Raw genomic sequence first — 26,490 nt, 5'->3', positions numbered from 1 at the left:
CATTTAAAGACCATAGTCATTCAGATTCTCAAAGCAAACAAATTTAACTTAAAAACACTTTATAAAAGGATAGAAGTGGGGTAGGGCTATAAAGAGTTCAGCTTCTATAGCTTAATTCACTTTTCTGATCTTTTTTTTGTTCTTCTGATGTAATTAAGCAGGGCATGGGTGTTACGTGATGTTGTACTCCTTGCCACAACAGAAAACATTTTAAGGTGAACTGCTGAAGAAAATCAATTACACTGGAAAACAAATCCTGCATGCATAACTAACAAAATCTCCTTAGCACCTGTGTGGCTGTTCTTCTCAAGGGGCAAGTTGGGGTTAATGATGGCAAATTATGGGGTTTTCCTAGTTGTTTCAACAGATCAGTGTGCAGGTCTTGCTGTATAAGCAGTGAGTGTCCTGGGCCCCCTCAGCTCATGGGCCAGCCCCTGTTCTGGTGGCAAATGATAACTGCCCATGGCAGTCACCAGGGAGACAGCAGGCAGGAGACAGCAGACTTCCTGGAAAGTGGAAGGACAGACCTTGGCTGTGTCTTTGTTGCAGCGTCCCCATAGGATCATCCATGTTATAATGAGAAGTATTTAAAATAGAGTGTGCCACACTAGGAGGTAAAGCTGGAGCCTGCCTTGATACTGGTGGCTGGATGGAGGTTGCAGAGGAGCCTGTCAGTGCTGGTGATGGAATGTGCACTGGTGGTTCCCTTGGGTCACATGTGGGCAAAATCTCTGTTAGGTAGGGTGTTTTTCTTGCATTTAATATATCCTGTGCTAAGCAGTGGAAGATATGAGAGAGGACTAACAATCTGTATCTAAAGCTGCTGGATTTTTGAAAAATTACAGGTTACTGTTAATAGCAAGATAATTACACTTGTGGAGAATGACACAGTTGTGATCATTCCCCTGAATAAAAAGCCACCTCTGTACTTTCTAAGTACAGAGACATGCTGTGATGTCACTGCTGGGCAGTAGTTCTGACTGTGGGGTTTAGAGTTGGACTGCAGTGAGTGAAGAGTGGAGTCTTCATTTGCTTTGAGGGGGAAAACCTTCATTCAGGCTCCAGACATCCAGAATTTTGCATACATTACTGATCTTTTAAGCATGAGTGCTGTCCCATTGAATTCCAAGGTCTTGTTGCATTCAGTAGGATTACTTAGATCCTTAAAACTATGCTTATGAGTGAGTCTTAGTAGAATCAAAGTTTTTCTTGCACTGAACTTCTTAGTCCTTCTGTATATCTGAAATATTTAATCACTCTGACATAATAAAGAAAGTGCAGGGAAGCTCGAAACTGCCATGCAGTTAGAATATCTTGCCATTTGTTGGTGTTTATTTTATCTACATTTGTTCTACAGTTATTAAAATTCCCTCATACTTTTAGCTTCTGTGAGAAAAATGCTCGCCTTGAAAATGGAATTATTTTTGAGGAAAGGGCCAGCAGTTTTTCAGTGCACTTTTATTGTGCTCCACATTAATTTTGGTCATCATTTCTTTCCTGCTGGCATGGGCTGTCCATGTCTCCTCTAGAGGAGCAGAGCTGGCCCGGGACATCCACAAAGGGAGCCCATCATACAATTTCTCAGTGCTGAGATGGGGAGAAACACAAGCACAAGGCATTAAGAAAGGTTGGAAACAACCCCATTTTCTCACTTCTCTGATTTGGCTTTTGTCCACATGATGTTTTGACACCAAATCTGCTCAGAAGTGCATTGCGGTGCTTGAATTTAGGTCAGAGCAGCCCCAAATCCAACATGTAACCAATAAATGAAGATATATGTCCTAAAGATGTGTTGTTGTTTATTGCTTACATGTCTTGATTTGTTGTAGGGTTTTCAAGGTATTAGAAATACTTTTAACGATACTGAAATTTAGAAACCATAGTCAAAAACATTTCATTTAAATATGAGTATTATTTGTTTTCACTTTTTGAATGAGTTGCATTGAGACTTTCTCAAAAAACCATCTTGCAAAACGGATGAAGTATCAGTGTCTGCTGAGGTAATAAATGGCTTTTGCTTTCAAAATATTACAGTTATGTTGTAAACCTGTACTTTTTGAATTTACTTAAAATTTTTGTCAAGGCACCCCCAAACAAAGTAATGCCCTACAAGGCAAAGTTATTATTTTTCTGAAGGAAGTGCTTTGACATCTAATGCATGATACCCCATTGCAGTACAGATATTTGTTAAGGGCAGGAGATCAGTATTTGTCGTGCTGGTGTTAGGACTGGATTATGTGTAATCTAATTAAGGAGGTTACTAACAATTTTGAGGGGATTATAAGATTGGCAATTATATGTGTGTTTATTTGATTAAAATAAATACTTGCAGATTTAGCTGCCATACCTGTGCTCTGGTATTTGGGATCAGAAATCACGTTTGATTGGAAGTAGAAGACACAAACAACAACAAAACTTTGTGGTTTAATTCTGTTTCTCTGATGATTTCAATACAATGTCTACTCGCTAATTAATTTTTACTGAGTAACAATGGACTTTATTATTAAAAGCCCTTTTGAAGAAAGGTTTTTGTTAGGGCAGGGAAGACCATTTTTAAAAATAATATACAGTCAATCTAAAAATTCATTTTTTAGGTACGGGGCAAAGACAGTTATTCAGTAGGATATGCCTTCGCTCAGGGCTGAGGCTTTGTCTGTAACTTTGCGGTTTAGGTCTGGTATCACTTAATGAAGCTTCCCAGATTTCTTGTTTGAAAAATGTTCAACTGTGTGTGATTGAGAGTTTAATCTCATTGTGGAGCTGAGATCCCAGAGGATAAAGATTTTTCTTCTTCTTCTTCTTCCTTACACACTCCACTTTGGATCCGTCCGCCTCCACGTCTTGAGGGCACCCAACTCTTCTGAGCCTGAAGAACTTTTTTATTAGAAGTTTGGTTGTATTCAAACTTCCTGTGAAAGCAGTTCAGATTCTTAGAGGTCATCACAAGAGTCGTTCCCGCCCTCAGGATGAGTGCTGGGCACGCTCCTTCTCAGAGCATATCCAGCATCTGAGCCACAATGCTGTACACACAGTTTGATGAGGAAAAGGAAACCTGTTAGGGAATTTGTTGCTGTAGGCATCCTTGTTTTTAAAATGAGAAAGAAAAAGCAAAAGTATAAAAAGGCATCTAGTTTTCTCCCTGAAAATACAAAACTTGCACCTGCCCTCAGAGCCTGACCTCAGGGTGACTTGCCTATGTATGTAGGTAGCTATAAATCATTGCATAAACACAAGTGATAGTTCCATATTTAGAGAACAAATGATTCCTGGTTTCCATTTCCACAGGTTACATTAAAGCTGGAAATGGTATTTTTAATCTTCTCTTTAAAAGAAAAAAAAAGAGAGAACAGACAACATTTTGAGATCGGAACTGACATGTAGCTTTGGGTTTCTGACATTTATGCCTAATTTGTGTATTCCTTTTCAACCTTCTCCAGCTGCTACTGCATAAATCTTCCACGTTTTTTCCACTAACTGTGTGAATGGAGAAGACAAATTAGAAAGTTCAGCTTCTTTCTCAGTGCCTGTTTTTAGGAGTTTTAAAAGTAGTCCAGGATTCAAAACTGGCCTCGGTGGATTTTTTTCAATAAGGTAGCTTTTATCAAGTTTCTGCCCTTTGTTGTAGATGTGAACATGGTACAAAGCAATAGCTCCTAGGAAGTGGCAGGGTGACTTTTCAGCTGTAAAGACCAAAGTTCTTCTCATAGTAGCACTATCATGCCCTCAGCAGTAGTGATGTTGGCCACAATCCTGCAAGGAGCTGCAGCTGCCAGGCTCCCAGGTGGCTCCCTGCAGATCCTCAGGCTGGCTGGGCCATGCTGCTGTGTTGCAGCGCCAGCTCAGCATGTCCAGTGCTGCTCAACCCTCTCCTTCCCCAGTTCTCCCACCTCTGGCCATAGGTGGTGGCAGCCAGCATCTCAGTGTGGAGGCCATGCCAGGAGCAGCAAGGATTGTCCATGGTGCCATATTCTCTGTTAGCCAAATCCCTTTGCTCCCTTAGCTTTTCATAAACCAGACCCAAGAAATGACAACTACCTGTTGGGTACAGGGTAGAGGAATTAAAATCAGAAGCGTAACCTAATCTTTAAAGTAACTTGAAGCAGGACATAATAAGGTTGTTGCATAATTATTTTCCTCATTCCTCAAACTCATTGTATGTTGTTTTAATAGTTGAAATGCACAGTGCACTGTAAAAGTCAAGGAAAATTGATGAGACTGTAAAGAAACAGGGAGTGCAGTATTAGGAATGCTTTTCACAAAGTGCTCTATTAATAGTAAGCAGCTGTTAATGGGACTTCCTCTCAAATGTACAGTTAGCAGGGTTGTAGGGCTAGTTTTTTACACTGAGTTTTATAACCATTGTTTGAGTAGTTTATAACTGTTAAATGGAATTAGGCCAATTATTAGCAAGTTGGATATAGTCACTGCATTCTTCTCCTTCCATTTTTGTAGTAACAATTCATCTTCTTGCTTTAGCTCCCTGCCTTCCTCCAGCTACCCAAGGTAATCACTCAGCCAAGCTGTAGGTGGTGTGACCAGTTGCTTGAACACATTCAGTGGTTAAATATATTCTGTTCTAAAATGGGCAGGATAATGGTGATTTAATGAAAACATCTCAGCAGCAGCATTTGTAAAGATACAGAAATTTTTTATGATTCTAATGGTTAGCATTTTTATCTGTACTGTTAGACCTCTGCTTGATGTTATTACTTTCACCTGGTAATTTCTAAGGCAGATGATCATATACAGATATTTACCTGGTACTGTTTTTCATTAATAGCTCTGGACTGTGTTGTGCATGGGAATAAGAAGGATAACCTGTCTGCTCTAGACTGCAGTTAGGGAAGCCTTAATGAATTCTGGTGCCTGGCATGAGCAGGTTTGGGAAGAACAAGGTTTGAGTCCTTCCCATTGAAGGCGAACAGTTGCCGTGTCGCTGTGCTTTGCTAAAGGGAAGGCAACAGGTCTACCTCTCAATAGGGGGTGAAGTGGTTCTGCTGGGTGTTTGGGGGTTAAATGCTCAGGAACTGCTGGAAGGATGTCAGTTCTCATCATCCTTCTGTCCTTTAACTCCTGAGCCATTGATTTTTGCCCTGTTGTGTAAGTTTTCTTGCCTTGAATGTTGAAAAGGTAATATCCTATGTCAGTAACTGAGAAGAAGCTGGTGACCCACACAGCAGCCCTGCACACATCAAAGGATTACTCTGAGTTGTGTCCAGCATGACCCTTGCCTTTAGTGAAACATGTCCTTCACACAAGGTGAAGTTATGAGAGTGCACTGTTAAAGCTGGGACAAGGATTAAGGAGTTCAGAACAGAAGTGATCTGCCACCACACTTCATAAACTGCAATAAGGTAAAAGAAATGGTACCAGGTGCTCTGCAAGGTCGGCATTAAGAGTTTCTTTTTTCCATTGTGCAGGAAGCTGGTTGCCTTCCTGACTTTTCCATAGAAATATTTTTCTGTTTCCTTAGTTTGCACTGATGGCATACTTCAGGTTTTACATGCAGTCCCAGAAAGCTTCTTCTTTGGTAGGATGGTTGTTAGGTGCCCTCATATTCCTTGAATGGGTGTTACCTGTAGAAACTCCAGATGCTGTCTATGTCTTGGAGCCTCCGAGACATTCTCATGAGGGTTGATCCTGTGATTCAAATGTTAATCCTTGATGCTACTGCTGTTCTCCTGTTTAACTCCATCCATGTCAATTCTCCCGGCCATGTCAATCCCTGACAAGCATGATAGGTGAAAGCAAACAGATACACTCTCGTTTTGCTCAGGATTCTAACATGCTGTTCCTTTCATTTACGTGTCAGCAAAAATGCACAGGTCTGAAAACAGTAAGAAACGTGCATGTGTGCTTTTTCTGGCCAAGAGCGTTCGCCACCCTAAAGATTTCACTTTTCTTCATCCGGGTTTTCAAGAGAGTATTAGCATCCTCTTTTTGGAATCATCTGGCTTGATTTTAGGCCTGAGAACTTCTGGCAGCAAGTTCTCTTGCACTGAGTTTGGACTGGTGCCACAGGTAAACACAAACTTCTCGTGACTTCCTCTTCAGTCTGTTTCTTTTTTACCTTTGTTTCTCCCATTGGGGATTTTCTGCTTTCTCTTTTGTAGAAACCTCCAGTCAAACTGGTTTTTCCTTTTTGGCAGTCACCATAAGAGATTTATTATTCCAAACCACTTCCACCAGAGTAAGGGATCTTCAATTTCCAACAACCATTGCTGTTTCTAACCTGGATTTGGCATTCTTCAGGTTTCACAGTACTTGATGAATTTGTGTACACTGAAGATATCCACAGTGCAACCATTTTTGAAAACAAAACCATCAACCAGAGCGTGTAAGTTGCACTGAAATGATTTTCCATTATGAGAGCAAGATAAACTTGAAAGCAACAGGGGAAGCTCTATTTGCAACATCCAGTGAAAATACGTTTTGTTAACTTTTGACATCCCCTCACAATGCCATGGTATGTATCTGGTAAACATGCTTGTAAACCTGATGCATGTTATAGCTTTGAGTATTATCAAGGCTTTTTCCCACAGCTCAGCTTTCCTGAACATAAAAGTCCAAGTTCCTTTTGAAGAGTTCACCAGAAGAGGTGGAGGTGAGGTCCTCTATGCACTTCAGTTAGTGGGACATAAACCCGAAGTTTTGATCTGTTATTCTGTCAAAAGGCACATTTTGCAGGTCCTGATAGGACAGCTGCAATCTGCCCACGTGTCTCATCTAATGTTTCAGGTTTTCTCAGCTTCCCTTCCAGAACCAGTCTGTGTAGTTGCTGGAAGATGTTAAACAGCTGTTTCAAACAGTGGATAAAGAGATCCTAATCTGCCATACATGAGCTCACAAAGCAGTCAGGATCCAGATCTCTCTGATATCACTATATTAGCTTTCTGTTTTCAGGTTTTTATCTTTGGGTCCTCTATTCAAAATTGCACTTATGACTGCAGAATGTGCTCTGTGTAGCCTTTACATTGCAGAACTCAAACCTGTATCTGTATAAACACTCCATGGTTGTATCAATATGCACATAACGATTGTCTGCCTAGGATTATTCACTCACAAGGAAGAAGAAAATACACTGAATTTAGTGGATTCAAGCTGGTCAGAAGGAGGGTCTGCATGTGCCAGTCTAAGCTTCAGATTTTATCAGTGCTTCATTCTTAGTCTGTGTTTTGCAGTGGCTCCACCACTAGCCCCCCTGGGAATAAAACGTCTGAACGCTTGCAGCAGAAAAATAATGTCCCTTTTAAACTAAGTAAATAAATTACCTTTCTTCTTTTTTCTCTCTTTGCCTGTCATCTTCCCTGTTCTCTGAGATCCCATGTGGCAGAAGTTGCAGTTCTGCTGGAGCATGTTAACCTTTCTGTGTGAATGACAGTTTTCCAGATTTAAGTCTTAGTCAGTGTTTATGTTAAGAAGAGGGTTAATGATGATCCCCATAGGCCTCTCGCTCGGAAAGCAAAAACATCTGCTAAGCCAAGAAGTGGTTAGTTTGCTAAATTTAGAAGGAAGAAATGCATTTCCCAAAATTTGCACTGCTTCTTAACAAATTTAGGGAGCCAGTGGGGGCAAGCAGTTATGGAAGTCGTACTGTTTATTCATTTTTTAGTTCAGTTCATGTATTTTCAGTTAAAAGTGAGATTGTTCTTATTAAACAGAAGGAGGGTATTACTCATATATCTGAAACATTTAATGCAATTGAACTCTTTGTGCATTTGTTTAGGTTAATAGCTGGACACATACCAAAGCCTGTGAAGCTTAAAGATGTTCTGCTGTACATACTTAGCATTGGAGAAAGTGAGTTTTAAATGGACGTCTGCTTGGAAGCTCCCTTACCCAAACCCATAGACCAGGAGAACTACAGGTTTTGGCCATTTTTTTATCTCCTTACCAAATGTACCCCCAGTTGCCACCAGCAGTCTGGCTCCTTGCAGGAGAAGGTCGCCCGATGAATGGTGTATGAGCCCTTGGTCATACAGCCATCATCATCTGTCTTTGCTTTTAGTGTCTTGGCCAAAGCTGCCATCAGTAGATAGGGTTCAAATTGGACTTCTCCTGCTTGTGTGATGGCAAGGGAACATTGATTGCTGGTACCAGCAAGGCCTCTCATGACAGCAGTGCTCTTGATGACTTCATGGTGGCTGGAGCCACAGCTGCCAGCAGCAGCGGCAGTGACAAAACGGGATGGGTTACGCGCTTCCAGTCATGCTTGTGCAGCAAACTTGGGTGTCCAGGAGAGGTCACCATCGGTGGCCTGAGACCATCCCAATCTTGTTGCTCCTCTCCCTCTGGAGCAAGCACAGTGGCTGGTGATGCTCTAGGGAAATGCACATGGCTTTGCTGAAGGCTGTACAATCCTCTCACTTGTCTGTGGTCCCCAGCAGGCTGGTGGTGACCCGGCTCCAGCCGCTGCATCCCCCTGGCCGAGCAGAGGGCTGGGCAGATGCTTTGAACCACAGATCCTCAAGCTTCCCTGGGCAGAAAAGGAGCTGGCGGTTTTCAGGCATGACTGTACTTTGCTCTCCCTCTTGGCATCCTGTTTAACCTTTTCATCTCCTGACACAGCAGGCTCTCCTTGCTGGCGAGTTGGGAGGTGCGGATGGGTGAAGGTGCCTTTCTGCGGATAAATCCCACTGGTTTTGGTCATCCCCTTTGCCAGCCCCAGGCAGCGCAGTATGAGCTCGGCTGGGAGGCTGGCGGGCCGTGGGTAAGCACGGGAGTGAAAACTGAAAAGGGGGATGAGCAAGGTAAATTCAGGAGATCTTTGCTAAATTCATGTTTTACCTGTGTTAGAGCAAAAACCTCACGGCGAGACCCAGCAGAGCCTCACTCCGCCTGCGGACACGCTCCGGGGAAGGGGTGGGCAGGGAAGGGAAGGAAAAGGAAAGGAAAGGAGCGGGAGCCGGGCAGAGAGCGCCCCCTCCCGGCTGTCACCGCCCGTGTCACCGCCCGTGTCACCGCGGCTGGAGGGATGCGGGGAGCGGGATCGCGGTGAAACAGAGCCTTCCTGCAGCCCACGGGGCACGGAGCAGGTGCCGAAGCCGTGTGACAAGCATATCACCCATCCGTGGGTTCCCAGCCCCGCTGGAGGCGGCGCTCTGCTCCAGCAGCATCTTCAGTACTCGCGTGTCTGTGTTGGGTGTTTTGTTCCATAACAGCGGCAACTGGTGGTTCAAAACTGGGGCACAGCACCCGTGAGCCAGGGTGGATCCCAAATAGGTCTGGCTCTCCCTCTTCCCTCTGCCCTGCTGTGCCCTCTCACGAATGCTGGCTCCTGGTGGGAAGTGGCTGCAGAGTGGGGTGGAGGGAGAGAAGGGGAGTGCTCCTCTAACACCTGGAAGCTGTATTTCAAATATAGTGATAATTTAAATTCGGCAGGAAAATCGTTAGCCACTAAATTTTGCCAAGCTTTCTGAGGGATTTCTGCTGATATTTTCAGCAAATGACTTGGGAAAATGAATCCTTTAGGGGTTATAATATTACTGGAGGCTGTTTTCATTATGTATTTCTCAGTTATCTAGAAATACATCAGGATAGTGTGAGTTTGCTTGGAGCCCAACCTTAGAGCCTAAGGTATTCAGGTATTCTCAAAAACAAAAATCTGCAGTTTCCTGTTTCAAATGTTGCTGGAAAAATTAATGGATTGTAATGGATAAGCTGATTTTTATATATATGGGGGGGAAGGGGGGAAAAAGTGCAATATTGATGTTGGCCCTGAGAACTGCAGCAGAAAATAAAAAGGAAAAAAAAAAAAGTCTTTTCCATTTCACCTCCCTAGAGACTTGGGGTGTGTGTTTTTCTTGTGAAGTATCTGCCTCACCTATGACTTTATATCCAAGGAGAGTGGAATTAAAAGTCCTAGTGCTAGATGGTTCCATATACATACATATATATGTATTGTTATTTGAGCCTGACTGAGATGTTTGCAAAGATCTTAATGGTCCATCTGAATTGTAAAGGTTTGCTGACCCCACAACTTACCTGAAGGTAGTTTTGAGATTCTTCACTCTGAGAACTTAAAACCTTAAAGATTTGCCACAATACCTTTTCCTTTTAAAGAGGCAATCATTTTGAATGGGTTTGATTTCTTGTTTTCCCTTGGAATTTTTTGATGTAAGGCCATTGAAATGTTCAGATGAGAGCATAAAAATGCCTGAAGTAGATCAAGAGTTATTAAAATACCTAGTTTGTTGTATTGATCTGTAATTTAGCACTTCATCTTTCCAATTCTTTGGATGTCAAAGTACGCTTTCACAAATATAGCATGGGGTTTCTGTCAATCATATTATTCTCAAGACACGATTTTTCTTTTAATTGTCATTTTGTTTGTGGAGTCAGAATATCTACACAGAGCCATGTAGTGATTTATTTAGTGAAAAAAGAATTTTCATGTACGATTACCTCCTCTTTATTTGTGCATTTATTAATCCCTTTTCTAGAAATTCTTATATAGCTGCTACTGCTTCTCAAATTGCCATGGTTTTTAAAGAGAATAATGCTTATTGATAGTTCCCACATGCACTGGCAGGCACATCTAAAACCTGTACTTTTGTGTTCACAGCTTGCATAATACAAAATTTAGAGATTGCTTGTCAAACTAAGTGTCAGCTGAGTTTCCTAGGAAACTCACTGAAGATATTTATAAAACTACAGATCAGCTTAATAATAGATATAATAATGTCAGTAGCTCATTATTTTTTTTTAACTTTATTGGTCCATTTTAGTTTGCTTTAATTTGTTGCTAAACCAAACCACTGCATTTCCAACCAGAGCCAGAGACCTTCCTTTCAATAACTTGCCTAATTAATTTCTGTAGAAAAGGGTAGTTTCTGCTATTCCATGTAAGAAAATTTAAAACACCCTATGTAAAATTAAAAAGAACATAAATGTCATACTAATTATCTGACTGAATCCTTTATAAGTAAAACCACAATTGTGAAATATAAATGTAAATATTGCATCATGTTATTGTTTTATTCACTGTTGAATTGAATGTGTGAATTTGAAGCTCATTGCACATGCATGCAAAACAGTCACTTTAGAATTAACATAAATCCCGAGTATGGGTTTCTATAGAAGCTAGATAAATAGAAGACCTGTCAGTATTGTAAAAAGGCATGATTCTGTGAAAATATTTACATCCCTGAGCTGAAGAAAAAAAAGTATCTAAAAAGAGAGTGATACTTTGTGTCCATTTTTGTTCATTCTTCTGTTATTATGTTTTCCTTGCACTGATTCTTTGAATTGAGACAGCAGATCTTTTTGTACTTTAGGTTCTTTAAATGGAAATTTCAGTCATGTCAATTCAAAATTTGCTGATATGTATGTGTGTGTATATATATATATGTATAAAATAATCTATATTTTGTCAGAACATAATGATTCAAGACAATTAGGGTTAGGTGAAGTTAACATTCTCTAGAAATCAGTTTAGAAAAGTAATTTCAGCTTTCCCTTTTTAATACAGTAATGAGAATGTAGTTAGTGTGTTAGGAAATGAGGCAGTACTGACTCCTTATCTCATCTGGAATCCATTTCTTGTACCCAGTATGCACATTTGCCTGTCAGGACTAGATCTGATGCTGTGCTAATTAGCCAAGTAAGGAGTTCATATGAAGAATATTCAAGAACTGATTTTTCTTTTGAAAAGCTAAGAGTGTAGCTGTCTGTGTTTCTCTGTCTAAGAAATCTCATTGCACACTTAACAATGTCGTTGCAGAAGAAATCTTAGGAAGCCTGTCCATCACACACTGAAAAGGTTAATTTCCTATAAAGCTACAAAATTTATCCCAATCCTAATGATAGCTGCATGTGGATTTATTGAATGCTAGTGATACTGTTCCAGCTTGTTATAGCAAGGTGGCAGGTAAAACCTTGTAAATCATTGCATTTATTTTAATATGGCTTACATGCAGACAGCAACCTTACAAGCATAAAATGGTACAGCTGCTGTGTCAAATGATATTTTTTGAACACATGATATTTGTCAGAGCTGGCTCTGTCTTAGCTGTGGTGTTGCAGTTCAGGATATTCAAAACTGGTCTTTCTACTGGGAGGAAGTGGAAGATGACTTCAGCTCATAGGAAGGACATCTAATTAGGAGACTTGCCTCTTTCCCAGCCTGCCATGGGTTGTGTGTAGTGTAACTGCATTACTCCTCGCTCCTCTGTTCCTTACCATGATTTGCCTGTTTGAAATGTGCAAGTGCTAACAACCAAAAACCTTCCTTAAGTACTTGTTGTATAGGTGAGGAAGGGGTGAGTTTGCACTTAATACTGTGTTGATCCATTTTGGATAAGTTCTGCCAAAATTGTCCTGGTACTGTGGAGACAAGAGGTATTGTCTCTGATTTATACACCAACTTCACAAGATATGTTTCTGAAAAAAAAAGCCATTTCACTCTGTCTTGCAAGGTTTGTGATGGAGTTGTATTTGTGCACAAACACTGACTTCAGTCTACACTCTTAAGCAGATCCCTTTCCATGTCAGACATAGTCTGTACTTTGGAACAAAGAAGAACATCCATGTTAAGGAAAATTACTCTAATCAGGAAATTTCAGCCTGGAGGCATTTTTGCTTTGGGCTTTTTTGCCTTCTTTTTTTCATGTTCTGTGCTGCAAGCATGAGGCAAGAGTTCTCCCAGTGATAGGTGTGTTGCTTAAAAATGCATCGCTCTGCTCCGGCGTCTGCATGAACCGTGGGATAACTGAAGTTAAACTTTGCTCAGTCAAGGTGATGACAATCATCTGACCAAAAGGTTCAACCTGAATAAAACTGATTTCCCATGGTGACTGCAGCTGACTATAAAAATGTACTTTTATATCCTTATATAAATTTATAGGGCTTTTGGCAAGGAAGGAGGATTTGTGAAATGATGCTTTTTCTTCAGAGTTTCTTCCATATAGTTTTGCTAACAGGCACCTGTTGGGTTGTGCTAAACAGTGATTTTTTTTTTTAAACCCTGTGCTTATCTATCACACCTTGATCATCCAGAAAGAAAAGCTGGATATTCTAATTGTAGATACTGTATTTTGTTTTGTTTCCCTGCTATAACAGTGGAGGTTTGAAAAGGAAAAATATATTAAGTAAATATATATGCAGTGTATTTTCCTTTCGGTTCATATCCATGGGAAACTGCTATGAGAGTTACAAACAGCTTTTAGGGGCTATTTTTTCAACTGGCCAGTATGTCTGACCTCTGTGTTAACAGTGAGTTACATTTTAAGTCAAGAGTTCACGTTTTTTTCTTTCTTTCCCACTGCAGTTAAGTGGGACATGTATTCCAAGTGCACACTCAAGTAAAATTGGGGAAAACTTGCCTTTTGATAAAAAAGTCTTGATAATATTGTAGTGGGATGTGTCAGCCAATGGGATATTCACTGCCAAATACCAAATAACAACATAGAAATTAAAGAAGGCTTCTAAGTTATACAGGCAGTCTGGGAGAAAGGAGCCAGCTGGGCTCACAGGAGATTTAAGAAATGGGTGGAAGTGAGGGAGGAGAACCTGCCTCTTTAGCAATAAATATAAAATCACATTTTTATATCCATAAGTGCTGCCATTCTAACACATATTAGGAAAGAATTAAAGCTTGAAAAAATTTTTAAATAATCATAGAATGTAGTTCCCCTCTGATTTTCTGGTTCTCTTTTCTCTTGCCCTTCCCTGCAGCTGGAAGTCTTTCTTTTACTCCGTGCATGTCACTGAGTTTTGGTGACATAAAGAATCAGATTCATTAACCTCCACTTTTTGTGCTTTAGTTGCAGTGTTGGAGGGCAGCAAGTCAGTCCAAAGCTTTTTGTATGTACCAACAAGCATTTCTGCTAACATAACTGAGACCATAATTAACATAACATTATACTTGATTAGCATTATACTAAATAAAGGCACCCCTTTGCCACATTTTCTACATAAAATCCCAAAATCTTTTTTAAGTCTTAACAACCATACGATGTTATGATCTGTGGTTAGTTGTAGTATTTTTTAGTGGACCTCATAAAATTGTAGCATTTCAACTGCATTTTGAACCACTTGTGAGTGCTGCGTAATGGTAACTTTAAAAGTGCTGTGTTGAAAAAAGATCTGGGTAAAGTGTTTGTTATAAAATGTAACCTTGAGCAGTATATGGAAATAATCAGGCTCCTAACTTTACCATTCATGTTGTGTTTCACTTCTCAGCAGGACTGTAAACTGGAAAAGGTAGTGAAGAGTATTTTACTAGACAGTATTGTACATATCTAAGTGTGCGTTTATTTTTTTTTCTAGCTTTTTAGAAAGAATTGACAGCGTCAGCATGGATGACTACACACCCACAGATCAGGTTAGTAAAAATAATGTGGTAGGGTCTGAACTAAGACTGACGTTCATCTGGATTTTCTGTGTAATTTATTTTAGTCCCTACTGCAGCTGAAATAGGGCATATGGCAGAATAGCAAAATATGGTCTAGTAGTTTAAGTAATGGATATTAAAGAAGAGGCATTTTGGTGGTGCAAACTTGTCTTTTATTATTGTAACATCTAGGTCTGTGATTCTTGTAATACATCCATTTTGTCTTCCTGTTTCCCATTCTGTGTCCCACAAAAAAAAAAAAAGTGAATGGAAAAAAGAACAGAAAGCATAAATGTAAGAAGTTATGGTTTCCCTCACCAGCCTTTGGTACAGAGAAGCAATGCTTTATTTCAGTGGTGGAGGTGACCCCAGAGGGAGACTTCCCGTGTCTATCCAAAGGGTCCTTCCCAGGCAAAAGCTTGCAGTAAGGTGTCCAGATTCAGGGAAGAGCACCAGTGGCAACAGCAGAGCTTGCAAACTTCTCTGCAGGCCTGCAGATTCCTTCTTTGCAGGCTGTGCCCATCTCCTGAGGGTAGCAGAGTTTCTATTCAAGCCTAATTTGCAAGTCAGTACTTTTTTTTCCCAAATGCTGTGATACATCTTGATGGAGTGCTCTAGTGGCAAACGCATTCATGTTAAGGCTGAACTGGTGCAGTCTTGAAGTAAGGAGGGGCTTCACCATTTTGCCTGGCTCCAGCTGCCTTTCCTGAGCTCAGGCTGTGTGCTTTCCTTTGCTGTCTCTTCAGCAAACATTCTGAAGTTGTTATTTTTCAGTGCTGCTATCCCACTGTCATTTAGCAGTCTCAGCCAAGATTGTGGGCCACGTCATAAACTCCAAATACAGGTGGCAGAAGAGAATTCCTGCACTGGAAAATTCAGTCTAACAATGCAAGGCATATAACAGGTGGATACCCTTAAAAAAAAAAACAAAAACAAAGTTGTCACATCTCACTGTGCAGTTAGGGGTGAAATTCAGAGAAATTAGGTGACTTGCCAGAGATCACCCAAGGAAGCATGCAGAGAAGAGCCTGTCCCTTCAGACTTAATTTAGGTCCATAACCACAAGCATGTCTATAGTCAACCCAATATAGGATCAATTATTCAAACACTCAAGACATTTTCTGACCAAAGGAATTAGCACTGGGGTTTGCTCCATCTAGACCTCATGGTTTTAGCATCAAGGTGGTTTTAGCATCTTCTCTCACCTGGAGAGAGAAGTCAGTGAAGAAAAGCCTCAGTTTTGCTTTCATTATTTACATTAGTTCCTGTTTGTTCCTGGGAGGCCCTTCTCTACCTGAAATAGTCTTTCATCACCTAGAAATTCTTCCTGATATTTCCTTTGGGGAGAAATGTCTTGAAAGATCAGAAAAGGCCCTTGGTATTTGGCAGGTGGAAAACTTTTGCTCTGAAGGGGGGATTCTCTTTTGATTTTGTTTTTGTCCTGTTGCACTGTATCAGTTGCCTTGCTGAATTAACTGGTAAAAATCACCTATTTCTTCTCTTCCCTTGCTTTCTGGTTTTTGGGGTATTTTTTTGCACCATAGCAAAGACAGCAAGTGACAGAAAATGACAGTAACATATAAAATAACTAAAAGTGTTAAATAAATGGCCTTCAGCTGAGTGCATGCAGCTGTCAAAGCAGCCAAGGTTTGCCTTGGCTACCGGAAGCAGTCAACAGTAGGGGAGGGAAAAAAGGCAAGCTGTGCCTCCTTCCATCCAGGAAGGAGGCATCATAAATTGCTTTTGCCTACTCCCCTTGAGAATTGAGGAAATTTTTATTTTTTAATTATTGAAGGAGATTTGGTTAAGTTGTAAAGTATTGCTAGTTTAAAAAAAACAGGAAAGAAATTCCATATTTCTGCACAGCCTAAATTCTGTTCCCTTGTGCTCTGTAACAGAGCTTTAATTACTCAGTCACAAGCTATTCTTTTGATAGGATTCCTGTCTCATTCAGTACAAAAGAGGGCAGAGTTAAGGTTGCCTGGGCAACTGTAAATCTGGAGTTTTCTAACATTTAAATACTTGACTTTACAACATGAATAACATTTTTCTTAGTTTTATGTAACTTCAGAATTCATTATCCTCATGACATACCAAGGTGTATAACCACCAAGAACAGGTCTCAGTGGGCAGTAAGGAGAACATAGATGAGTTCTCCTGCTTTCTGAGTGCCCAAACCAAATGCAGTGATCATTATTAAGTTTATTTACCATGTCAGTACAGAAAAATGCCAATTTACCAACGGGTCTGATTGAACTTTCATTAAATGAAACATTTAAGACTTTTCATGGAAAATAATATTCCAAGCTTTTAAGAACAAAATTAGGTTAGAAAAAAAGCCGTACTAATCAGCTTCTGTGTTCTCATTTCCAGGACCTATTAAGATGCAGAGTGTTGACATCAGGGATTTTTGAAACAAGATTTCAAGTAGATAAAGTAAATTTCCAGTAAGTCTGTTAGTAATGATTTATGAATAATCATACTCATTTTTAATAGCTTCATTCAGATGTCTCTGTTCATGTATGCATGGTATAGCAGGCTTTTAGGATGGGAGTGGGTGGTTTTTTGTTGTTTGATTTGGCTTTTTAGCTCTCTTTCCGGAGGTCCTAGTAAAATTACCTCATACTTTGCAAAAATAGCTTTAATTAGTTACGTATATTCGCAGTGCTCTATAGTAGGGTTGTGTGTGGCTTCTTGTAAAAACTGGTGCATTGGTGTAGCAGTATAAAATCATAAAATACCTTTGGGGATGAGAGCTCACAGAAGTCAGTGGGAATCCTCCCTTCTTCCAGAGGGCTGCAAGCTCTGTGTTTCTCAAAGTTTTTTGCTGTGTGTCTAAAACACCCACAGGCAGACTGGCTTCTCTCTCCAGTTCTTGCCCAGAAGGGTGCCAGTGCTGACAGGGCTGAGCTGCTTCATGTCCTCCTCCATACAGAGATGCCCTTTCTCCACCACTCTTCAAAATATCCTGAAACCTGTACTTGTTTATAGTACAGTATTACACGCCATATGCGCTGCTGTGGACTGGAAAGGCCAACACTTGTCCTTGAAGAGTGTATTTCTCATTTTATGGGTTCAATAGCCTACTCCTGGCAGAGCAGGGCAGGTGGAGCAGTGCAGCTGTCTCTGACATGCAGTGCAGCATCAGCAGATCTCTCCTCTTCAGGTGATATTTTACTGCCCCTGTCCTTGGGGCTGTCAGATTTTTAAACTGAACCTTCGTGCTGTGCATGCTTCGTGTGATTTTTTCTAGTGCACATAAGTGATATAACATCCTATGGCTTTTTAACAGCATGTTTGATGTAGGTGGCCAGAGGGATGAGAGAAGAAAATGGATCCAATGCTTTAATGGTAAGTAAAAACATTCTGTGTTTTATTTTAAACTTATTCTCTGAGGTGTGAGCAGCTTAGTGTTCATACCCACACACAATACCTCACTGGCACAGAAGTCCAGTGTTACAGATAAACTTTTTTCTGGTGGTTTTGGCTGATTGGTGAGTAATGGCAGTGTTACCCTGAGGAGTATGTGCTGGGATAACAAAGATGTTCTATTCTCTCTCCTTTCTTTCCTTCTTTCTTTTGTGTGTTCTGTCCAGATGTCACAGCTATCATCTTCGTTGTGGCTTGCAGTAGCTACAACATGGTAATAAGGGAAGACAATAACACAAACAGACTACGGGAATCCCTGGACCTTTTCAAAAGTATCTGGAATAATAGGTAAAACAAACCTCATTTTCCACCACCCTTCCCAGTTTATTTACAGTTCACCTCCTTTCAAAATAGGACTCCCCTTGCTGTAGGCTCAGATTGTTTGTTCAGAAAATACCCAGGTTGGGCAGGTCTCAGAGTATCCCCACGGTGACATCCCTCCCTGGCAGGGGCCATGGCACAGGACAGGTGTTCCACCATTCCTTCCAAAATGATGCAGGGCATGGGAGCAGCTTGGAAAAGGCAAGCCCCCTCAGGCTGGCTGCTGCAAGGGAGGCAGGAAAGACCCTCTCCTGGCATCACTCTGCTGCTTGGCTGAGACCAAGGTCCTCTGAGGAACATTTGATCTCCTCCTCCAAAGCAGCAGCAGGAGCAGCTCCCTGTGCTTGTTCCTTGGCGGGCAGCTGCTCTCGTAAGGGTCAGCTCTGAGAGCACAGGGTACCTCTGCCTTGGGGTGATGCTTCAGCCCTAACCTAACTGGAAGTGCCATTAAATTGCCATGCTGCCACAGTGCCTGTAAATCTAGGTACATAACCAAATAGCAACCCAAATGGGCTCCTGGTATGGAACAAGTAAAAACAATGTGCAAAATAAGGTGATGAAGTTTTTAGCACATACCTGTGAGGATGCTCTGCACTGAGATGTGATTGAAGGTAGAGTGAAGGAGGAATGTTAACTGCACATCCCAAGGCACATTGTCACAGTGATGGATTAATTGGGGAAGAAAAGAGACATTATTTTCTTTCCATTCATCAGGTGTCATACAGGCCACCCTAAAAGATGGGATATCTGTGTGGATGAGCAGTAGCTTAGAGCAGTCTGAGGGAAGGGAGCTTTCTAGCCCTTTTTTTCTTCTTTTTTTTTTTTTTTTTTTTTTTTTTTTTTTTTTTTTAATCACAACCAAATAAAGCAGGTCTGGTCATAAACTGTGGCGCTTCTAGAAAATGTCACCAGTTTCCCAATTTGATATCTAAAAGAGAATTTAGAAAAAAATTTTGAAAACTGCCTCCTTCAGCAATGTCCACTACAGTTTTTATAAATGTATTTACTGACCTTAGAAATATACCCACCAGCACAGGTGCAGACCAGTCAAAACAATAATTTAGGTCATCTTTTTTTTTTTTTATTGAAGCATGTTCTACACTATTTCACACTCTGTCCACACAGGAATAGCCAGTAAATTTCCTATCTATGTGATACATTTTTCTTGATTAACGTGTCAGAGATAACACAAACATCTGGTTTGTTTTTGACAGGTGGTTACGGACCATTTCTATCATTTTATTCTTGAATAAACAGGACATGCTGGCTGAAAAAGTCTTGGCAGGGAAATCAAAAATTGAAGATTACTTTCCTGAATACGCGCATTATACTGTACCTGAGGATGGTAAGGTTTCTCCCCGTGCTGGGATTGGACCTGCTGGCATGGCCCAGCCCATAGCTCCTCTCCCTGTCTCTCTGTCTGTCTCTCACACTCACACTCACAAGCACACACTGTTCCTTGGCATGAGCTGCTGGTCAGGTAAGGAGCATGCCAGCAGCATGTAGCTCCCAGTGTGAGTAGGGTCTGAAGGGGTTCTGGCTCCACAGCACCTGCCCTCCCCTTTCGGGGGGGAACCGCCAGTCCCAGGGCAGCAAAGCAGCCACACATCTCCCCCTTCCCAGATGCTTCTGCCTGAGCCTCCCACAGTGCTGAACACTGTTGGGGATTCATGAGACTTACTTTGCAGCCACTGCATCCTCCAATACTGTAAATTCCAGTTTTTGAAATACTGATGGGAAGCCCCAGCAGACCAGTAAGGGAACTTTAATGGAGGAAAACTACATCAGTAGATAGGAATAGAGCTGTGCTGATGGAGTGATCAGTTTCTTATTTTCAAGAAGTGCAATGGTTCCTGCGCCCCAGTAACATATTGCAGAGGTAAACTCTGCTATTACACCAAGTGTGTACCAGGCAGAGAGCTCCCAAAGGTCTCAGGTCTGTCTAGCAAAAGGGGTAAAACTTCTACTTTCTGACCACTCGCCTCTGCCTTACCCGAGTGATGTCCCTGGCATGGTGCTTGCAGCCACCTGTTGGAAAAGGCTTTCATTCTCCACCAGCCACCACCAACAGCCTTGGTTCAGAGGTGAAGATGGTGATTATCTATTTTCAGCCTTCATTGAGGTCTGGAACTTCATGAATGTGAACTGTCCTAAAATCTGAGTTGATCTGGCATCTGTTTTGTAATGGTAAGGGTTTTCAGAAGAAATCTTATCTCCATCACCCAAATTTCCCCTTCTCAAACATGCACCACATAGACAGAGTTTGGGTGCATTTTCAGCATTTTTTTATAATAAGCCAATTGTCAGGAAAAAGTAGTTTTTGTTATTTCTCAGAGGGATTTCACAGTGTGTATCTAGAGTGATCCAGAATATTCCCACATGAAACAGCTCTCTATTTTTAACCTGTAGTTGTTCACTTATTCTTCAGTTTCAGCTGACATTATTTAAGGGCAGCAGCATTGAATTCCAACATGCTGTTGATTGTGCTGCTGCTCTATTTTTACCCTCAGCACTATGGATGAAAAATACATTTCCATATTCTGATAAATTCTGGCCTTTACAATGTTACGTTTATAAGCATCTGATTTTGGTATCCTAGATGAGAGATAACACTGAAAGGAAATAACTAGGTTATCTCTTCACTGTATTGTTACTGACTGTAAATACAGTCATTGCATGGCGTGTATAGTGACAACTTCATCTGCTGACAAACAGTTAATATTGAGCAACAAGTCTCCTGCTCAGTAAGAATTTAATCCAAGACCCCTTGATGGGCAATATCTGAAGTATTCTGCTGAATTGGGGCCTGGAATTAAAATACTTTTATATATATATATATCAAAAGGTCTTTCAATGCTGTCATTTTTTCCAAGTGGAAAATCTTGGACTAGCCATTTTTAAACTCACATTCCTGCCTGCAGAAGCTCTTTTCAGGAGACACTGTTCTGCTGCAGAAACTGAACAGCTCAGCTGCTTTTTCTAGTCATATTTTCTGATAAAAGCTAAACCCTAACTCCCACTTGTTTTATATCTATATGAACAGGCTTGTGGATGTGAGTAAGCCTTTTTGTGATATGACCAATGACATTGTCGCAATGATTTCAGCAATTTTCAGGTTCCTAAAATATATTGTACACACAGTCAGGTTTTACTGTACTCTTCATTTTTCAATTACCTACTGGGAATCTCCTCTAGTATTTAACATTTCAGTTTCTGTACTGAAGGGCTACTTCCTCCTTACTAAATCTTTTGTTACAAATAGATGATTGTTTGGTTTTCGTGTTTCTGATGTCATTTATTTTTAACTGAACAGCAGTACCAGAGGCAGGAGAAGACCCCAAAGTCACAAGAGCCAAGTTCTTCATCCGGGATGAGTTTTTAGTGAGTAATTTTCATCTTATGTGTGATTCTATCATAGGAAATACTGACAGATGGTACAGTTTATTTAGGGAAAACTGATGGGGTTTTGTAGAAAGCTAGAAGGGGAGGACAACGTCTGGCAATTCCCTAGTTCTTTTCAGCTGCCCATCTTGCAGAACCTTCCTCAGTGCTGCACTTTTTTATGCCCATTTTGTATAAAGTCACCTGCCATGCTAATTGTCACACAGTAAGTGCTAGTGCTTAGAATGGTCACATACAGTCCATGCATAAACAAATAGGCTTTCTTACTTTTATCCTGCATTCCTTCAAGGAGTTTGGCAGTGATCAGCTGACAGCAGGAATTAAAAAAAAAAAAAAAAAAAAAAGGCAGATTTTATGATTTTATGCTTAAATAAGATTTCTAGTATGCCAGTTAGGAGGTTTACCTCACCTTTGCACTGGTGTCATGGCCCTACTGAAGCATCCTAATAAAGTTGCCTTGTCTAGTCACATTTTTCTTGCAATTAAGGTTTCCTCTGTAGCTGGAGTGAAGAGGTGGTGTTTACATTTTAAGGTGAAAGCTGTTGTCAGGCACACAATCACAGCCCAGCCCTGCTGTCAGAGAGTGTAATCCAGGATCACTTGTGGCTTCACTCACTCTGAGTTGTTCCCACAGTGCAGAGCAGTATCAGAGACCAGAACCAAAGCTCATCTGTCATGCCCTACTGGTAGAAGCTATATGTGTGTGTGTGAGATAACAAATTGAGTCGTTAGAATTAAGAATTTTAAAGTCATTATGCATTTACGAGCATTGTTAGGATTTACAGCTGCTGACGCACCAAGAAAGAAGCAATTTACTGTATTCACACTTTGGGGATTTCCAGTTGCTGCCTTAGCCTTCCAGATCCTGAGGAAAAGTGTCAGATTGTGCTGTGTTAACGTAAGAATTACCGAAAAAACTCGCTTCAAGGCAAATCTCTCCTGTGGTAATGCTGGAATCCTGTGAGGCAGGTGATGATATCCAGTCTGGAAGGAGAGTTTGTTCTGAGAGATGAGTTACAGGGAAATTAGGGTGAAACTCCCCACCTTTATCTGCTTTCATGATTTAAGAACACTCATCGAGGGCGAGGTCCTTACCTGCCATGACTCACTGGCATTGCAGAAGGAGGCCAGCTATGAAGTGCGGAGGGGAGGAGACACAGGCACTGCAGCCACACAGGAAACCCCTGTGGGTGCTGGGGCAAGGGAAGCTCTTGTGCTGGGGCCAGCACAAGAGGTTTCAGAGAGGGAGTAAGGGGCACAGGAGAAATACAGACTGGCAGGGATCTGCTGGCCTTAGCCAGCTGCCAGGAGGAAAAGGGCTGTATTTTCTACCTGTGTCTGCCTTGGCTTTGCTTTATTCTTTCCCAAGTTCCTTGATTTATGACCTTTTCCATGCCCCACTCTGTTAAATTTTCAGGCATGGTTCAGAGAAGCCTGTGTTTAATATGCTTTATTGTGATTTTTATCATGGTAGTAGGTGTGCATAAACGATGGATGTGCATGACAGTCATCACCATGGTGCTGCACCCTTTAAAACTGCCTGGCTGTAGGAATGGTAGTGGCAAATTTAAAGCCTGTAATTTGAGGAATTTTAGTAGGAGGTTGAAATTGACCACATTTCCAATAACTATTGCTACACAGGATAGATTAGAAAGACAAAAGATGTCAGCTCATGGTTTCAGGGCTGGTGTGAGGGCTGTGGCCCCTCGGGGTTGGGCAGCAGGGCTGGGATCCCTCAGATTCAGTCAGGGAGCAGCGTGGGAGGGATGGCTGGGCCCAAGCCCAGCCAGTGCCTGCACCTCAGGGCTAGACTGGCGAGGGCATCTGCCGGTCCTGCAACTGTATCTTGTGGGAAATCCTCTGTTCTTCAGCTCAGGCACATCCTTTCTTCTCCCAGACTCTTCGTGGAGGCAGTGTGCATGTGTGCTCCTGGGTGAGGCTGCTCCCCAGCCCTGTTTTGGTGTTCTGCACACAGAGCTCTCCAGCTGCTGGTATTTTGTTTGGATACAAACAAATACCCCAGTGTGAATACACCCCTGTTAGAACAGTGGCATGGCCCCTCTGGTTCCTGTCCTGATGGTTTTTACAAAACCTAAATCTGGGAGGTGAAGGAGCTGCTGTTCAAACACATAGACCAGGATTCCTCGAATTTGTATGTCATCCTGACCCCTGCAGTGTGGGGATGCCAGTATTAAATATTCCTGCCTGGAAAGCAAATATTCTTTCATCAGTGTCCCAGGGGATTTTTTTTCCCCCTGTGAACTGGTGCTGAGTAACACACTACTAATTCAAAGTGAGTGTCGAGTAGGGGTGACAATTCTGCATTTATCTTCAAATGAGAGGACTGCAAGAGCTGTCAGGTGACAAAAACAGACAGCCCCCTAGTATTTTGAAAATACATCCTTTGGCATGCTGTGTATGTAACCAGGACACTGTGGACAGCTTATTGCCATAGACATGAGTGAAATCAGTGCATGATAAACACAAGCAGACAGTTCTTAGTATTTTTCATGAAGTTAAGCCTCGAACTAGGTATTGAAAGTAGCATGGTAAGAAAATAATTTTTAGACTGTATATGAACACCCTTGTGTAATTAGTGTTGAATGTGTAATACTACCTAAATTACCTGGAAAAGTCTGCAATTGCTTGTTGATCTAATTATGTAAATTATGGCTTCTAACTGGCTATGGTTTTGCATATCTGTAGCTTCAGGTATTTGAAAGGTCAAACCTACATGTAAAATAAATCCTGTGTTAAAAATATATGGTGTAGCTTGAGTGAGATGGAACACTGTCTTTTGTTGTTTAGCTAGAGTAATTTATAATAAAATTTAGAAAATAGTTATAAAAATCATTATCCTAAAAACTGACCTTCTGCTTTCCTGATATTTTTTTTTATATTCTGTAAGATAATGATCTAGAATGGATTTATATTTGTCAGTCCTATAGTAATACAGAATAAAAATTAGGATTTTTTTTTAGTATGTGTTTTAAGATCTTGGGGAATTTTAAGAAGATAACCATGGGCAAAGTGATGCTAGAGCTTTAAGTTAGAACCTAAAAAGTTGTGCAGTAACCTTGAGAAAATGTAGTTCTGCATGGTCTGATTTTACTAGATTTTTGCATGTTTTACTACTCTAAGTGAACCCAGCCACTCTGGTGATAATTTCACCAAATTCTGAGATCAATGATGATACCAATCCTTCAGCTGGCTTAATAGATGCTCTAAGTGAAAGTAACTTCAGAGGCCCGCGCACAAGAAGTAGAAGCAGTAGAATGCTGTTCTCTGCCACTGCTGGCTCCACAACGGGGATGGTTTTGGTTTTGTGTTGCTGATTTAAAACAAGAGTTCAAGAATTTGCCACATGATGGCACCAAAAAAAGAAAACAATTCCTGGGGCAGCTGCATGGCAGGCTGCACAGCTGTCAGCAGCACAGATTTGGCCGCACAGTGATGCACAAATGGCGACAGCCTGTGCAGCTAAGGATGGCATCCGTGGCTCCCACAAAGGACTCCTGCCTGACCCCAGTATCCATAATGTTTTGTAATCTTCATTTCAGATTTGTCATTCAGACTGACCAGACCACAGCCCTCCCTTCTTTCTGTTTACTTTGTTTAGTGATCTATATGCAGATTTCCCAGGGTTCTTGGTTCCCCCAAGTCCATAGACTGCTGAGATGTGAAATTTCTCATGGCATGGCACCTGATGCTTTTGTTTTTTGGCTCCCTGTTTCCACAGAGGATAAGTACAGCGAGCGGAGACGGCCGGCATTACTGCTACCCACACTTCACGTGCGCAGTGGACACAGAAAACATCCGCAGAGTGTTCAACGACTGCCGAGACATCATCCAGAGGATGCACCTCCGCCAGTACGAACTCTTGTGAGGGGATCACCGTGGAACCTGTGGTTTTAAATTCTTTGCTCCTTACTCTTTCTCTTGATACTACCCCACACAGGGTGGAAGAATATACTATAGAAATGTCAGTCTCTTCACTTTGTTTACTTTTAATTGTTTAACCTTAAGCTGATTTGAAGCAAGTTTGGGTTATTTTCCCTTCATGCTTTTTGGGACTATTTTTGTGCTTTATTTTGACATGCCACTTCTTCGTCATTCCACTAAGCCCTTTGGCTACCTCTGTTCCCTTAGGTTTTGTTTTTTTTAAAACTGAACGTGACCTGCTAAATTTTTTCCAGTGGGTTAACCTCAGTTCAGACCGGTATGTCATCTGGATGACACTGAAGTCATACCTATCCCTCTGTGTGGGTTTCCTTTTTAACATGACATTGAAGAGTACTTGATGGGTGAAAAAAAGATTAATGCACTTTGTATCAGGTTATTAAATACTGTTGAGGAAGTAGACACACAATGTAGCAGCACCACAATATTTATTACTCTGTCACAGTTTTTAGCATTTCTGAGTTGCAGGTCAACTGATAAAGTGACCTCCTCTTTTAAGCCGTTACTGGCACAGGAAGTAGAGTAGATAATGAGAGGAACGGTGAAGACAAAGCAATTTTTCTGGGGTTTTGGAGCTAAGTGTCTCTGCACACCTCAGGCATTTGAATTACAGCTACTTTTCAGCCTGTTGCATCTAGGCAGAAAATTTACCACCCTCACTTATGTTATTTGTGCTGTCCACAAATGATCCTTTTAGTTCCGATCATTCTTGGACAACAGTCCTCTCCCTATATATATTTTTTTGTTTTACTGCTGGTTTATTATATTGTACAGACTGTAAAATGTAATATTATTTTGTACAACTTTATTGAAGAAAAATACTTGTAGAAGATCTTTGTGCCTTGATTATGGCTGTACCTGTAAAATGAGCTAAGATGTAAGTATGTTTTTGATTGCGCTGTACAGCTTGATGTCAACCTTACCTGCAGCAGTGACTGGAGGTAAGAACTTTATCTGTAGAGTTTAGGGGTTTTTTTCTGGTTTATATAAAAATGCTCTTTAGTATAAAAATTATAAATTATGCAAATTAACCACTTACCTTTCCA

General features: G+C 41.1%; 1 protein-coding gene across 2 annotated transcripts in view; it reads left to right on the top strand.

Moving 5' to 3' along the window:
* Positions 1–25,475, top strand: part of GNAL (G protein subunit alpha L) — a 178,646-nt gene extending 153,171 nt beyond the window's left edge. For both annotated transcript variants that reach the window (XM_041477569.1, XM_041477570.1), the window contains exons 6-12: positions 14,269–14,323; positions 16,706–16,779; positions 17,625–17,683; positions 17,929–18,049; positions 19,297–19,427; positions 21,396–21,463; positions 25,224–25,475. In XM_041477569.1, the coding sequence (XP_041333503.1) occupies positions 14,269–14,323; positions 16,706–16,779; positions 17,625–17,683; positions 17,929–18,049; positions 19,297–19,427; positions 21,396–21,463; positions 25,224–25,370 (655 nt within the window). In that variant the 3' untranslated portion in view covers positions 25,371–25,475. The remainder of the gene's footprint in view (positions 1–14,268; positions 14,324–16,705; positions 16,780–17,624; positions 17,684–17,928; positions 18,050–19,296; positions 19,428–21,395; positions 21,464–25,223) is intronic.
* The last annotated feature ends 1,015 nt before the right edge of the window (positions 25,476–26,490 follow it).

Source organism: Pyrgilauda ruficollis, unplaced genomic scaffold, assembly GCF_017590135.1.
Source record: "Pyrgilauda ruficollis isolate IOZ18807 unplaced genomic scaffold, ASM1759013v1 scaffold41, whole genome shotgun sequence".
NCBI lineage: Eukaryota > Metazoa > Chordata > Aves > Passeriformes > Passeridae > Pyrgilauda > Pyrgilauda ruficollis.
The sequence above is the reverse complement of the archived record's forward strand: the minus strand, read 5'-3'. Positions and strand labels throughout refer to the sequence as shown.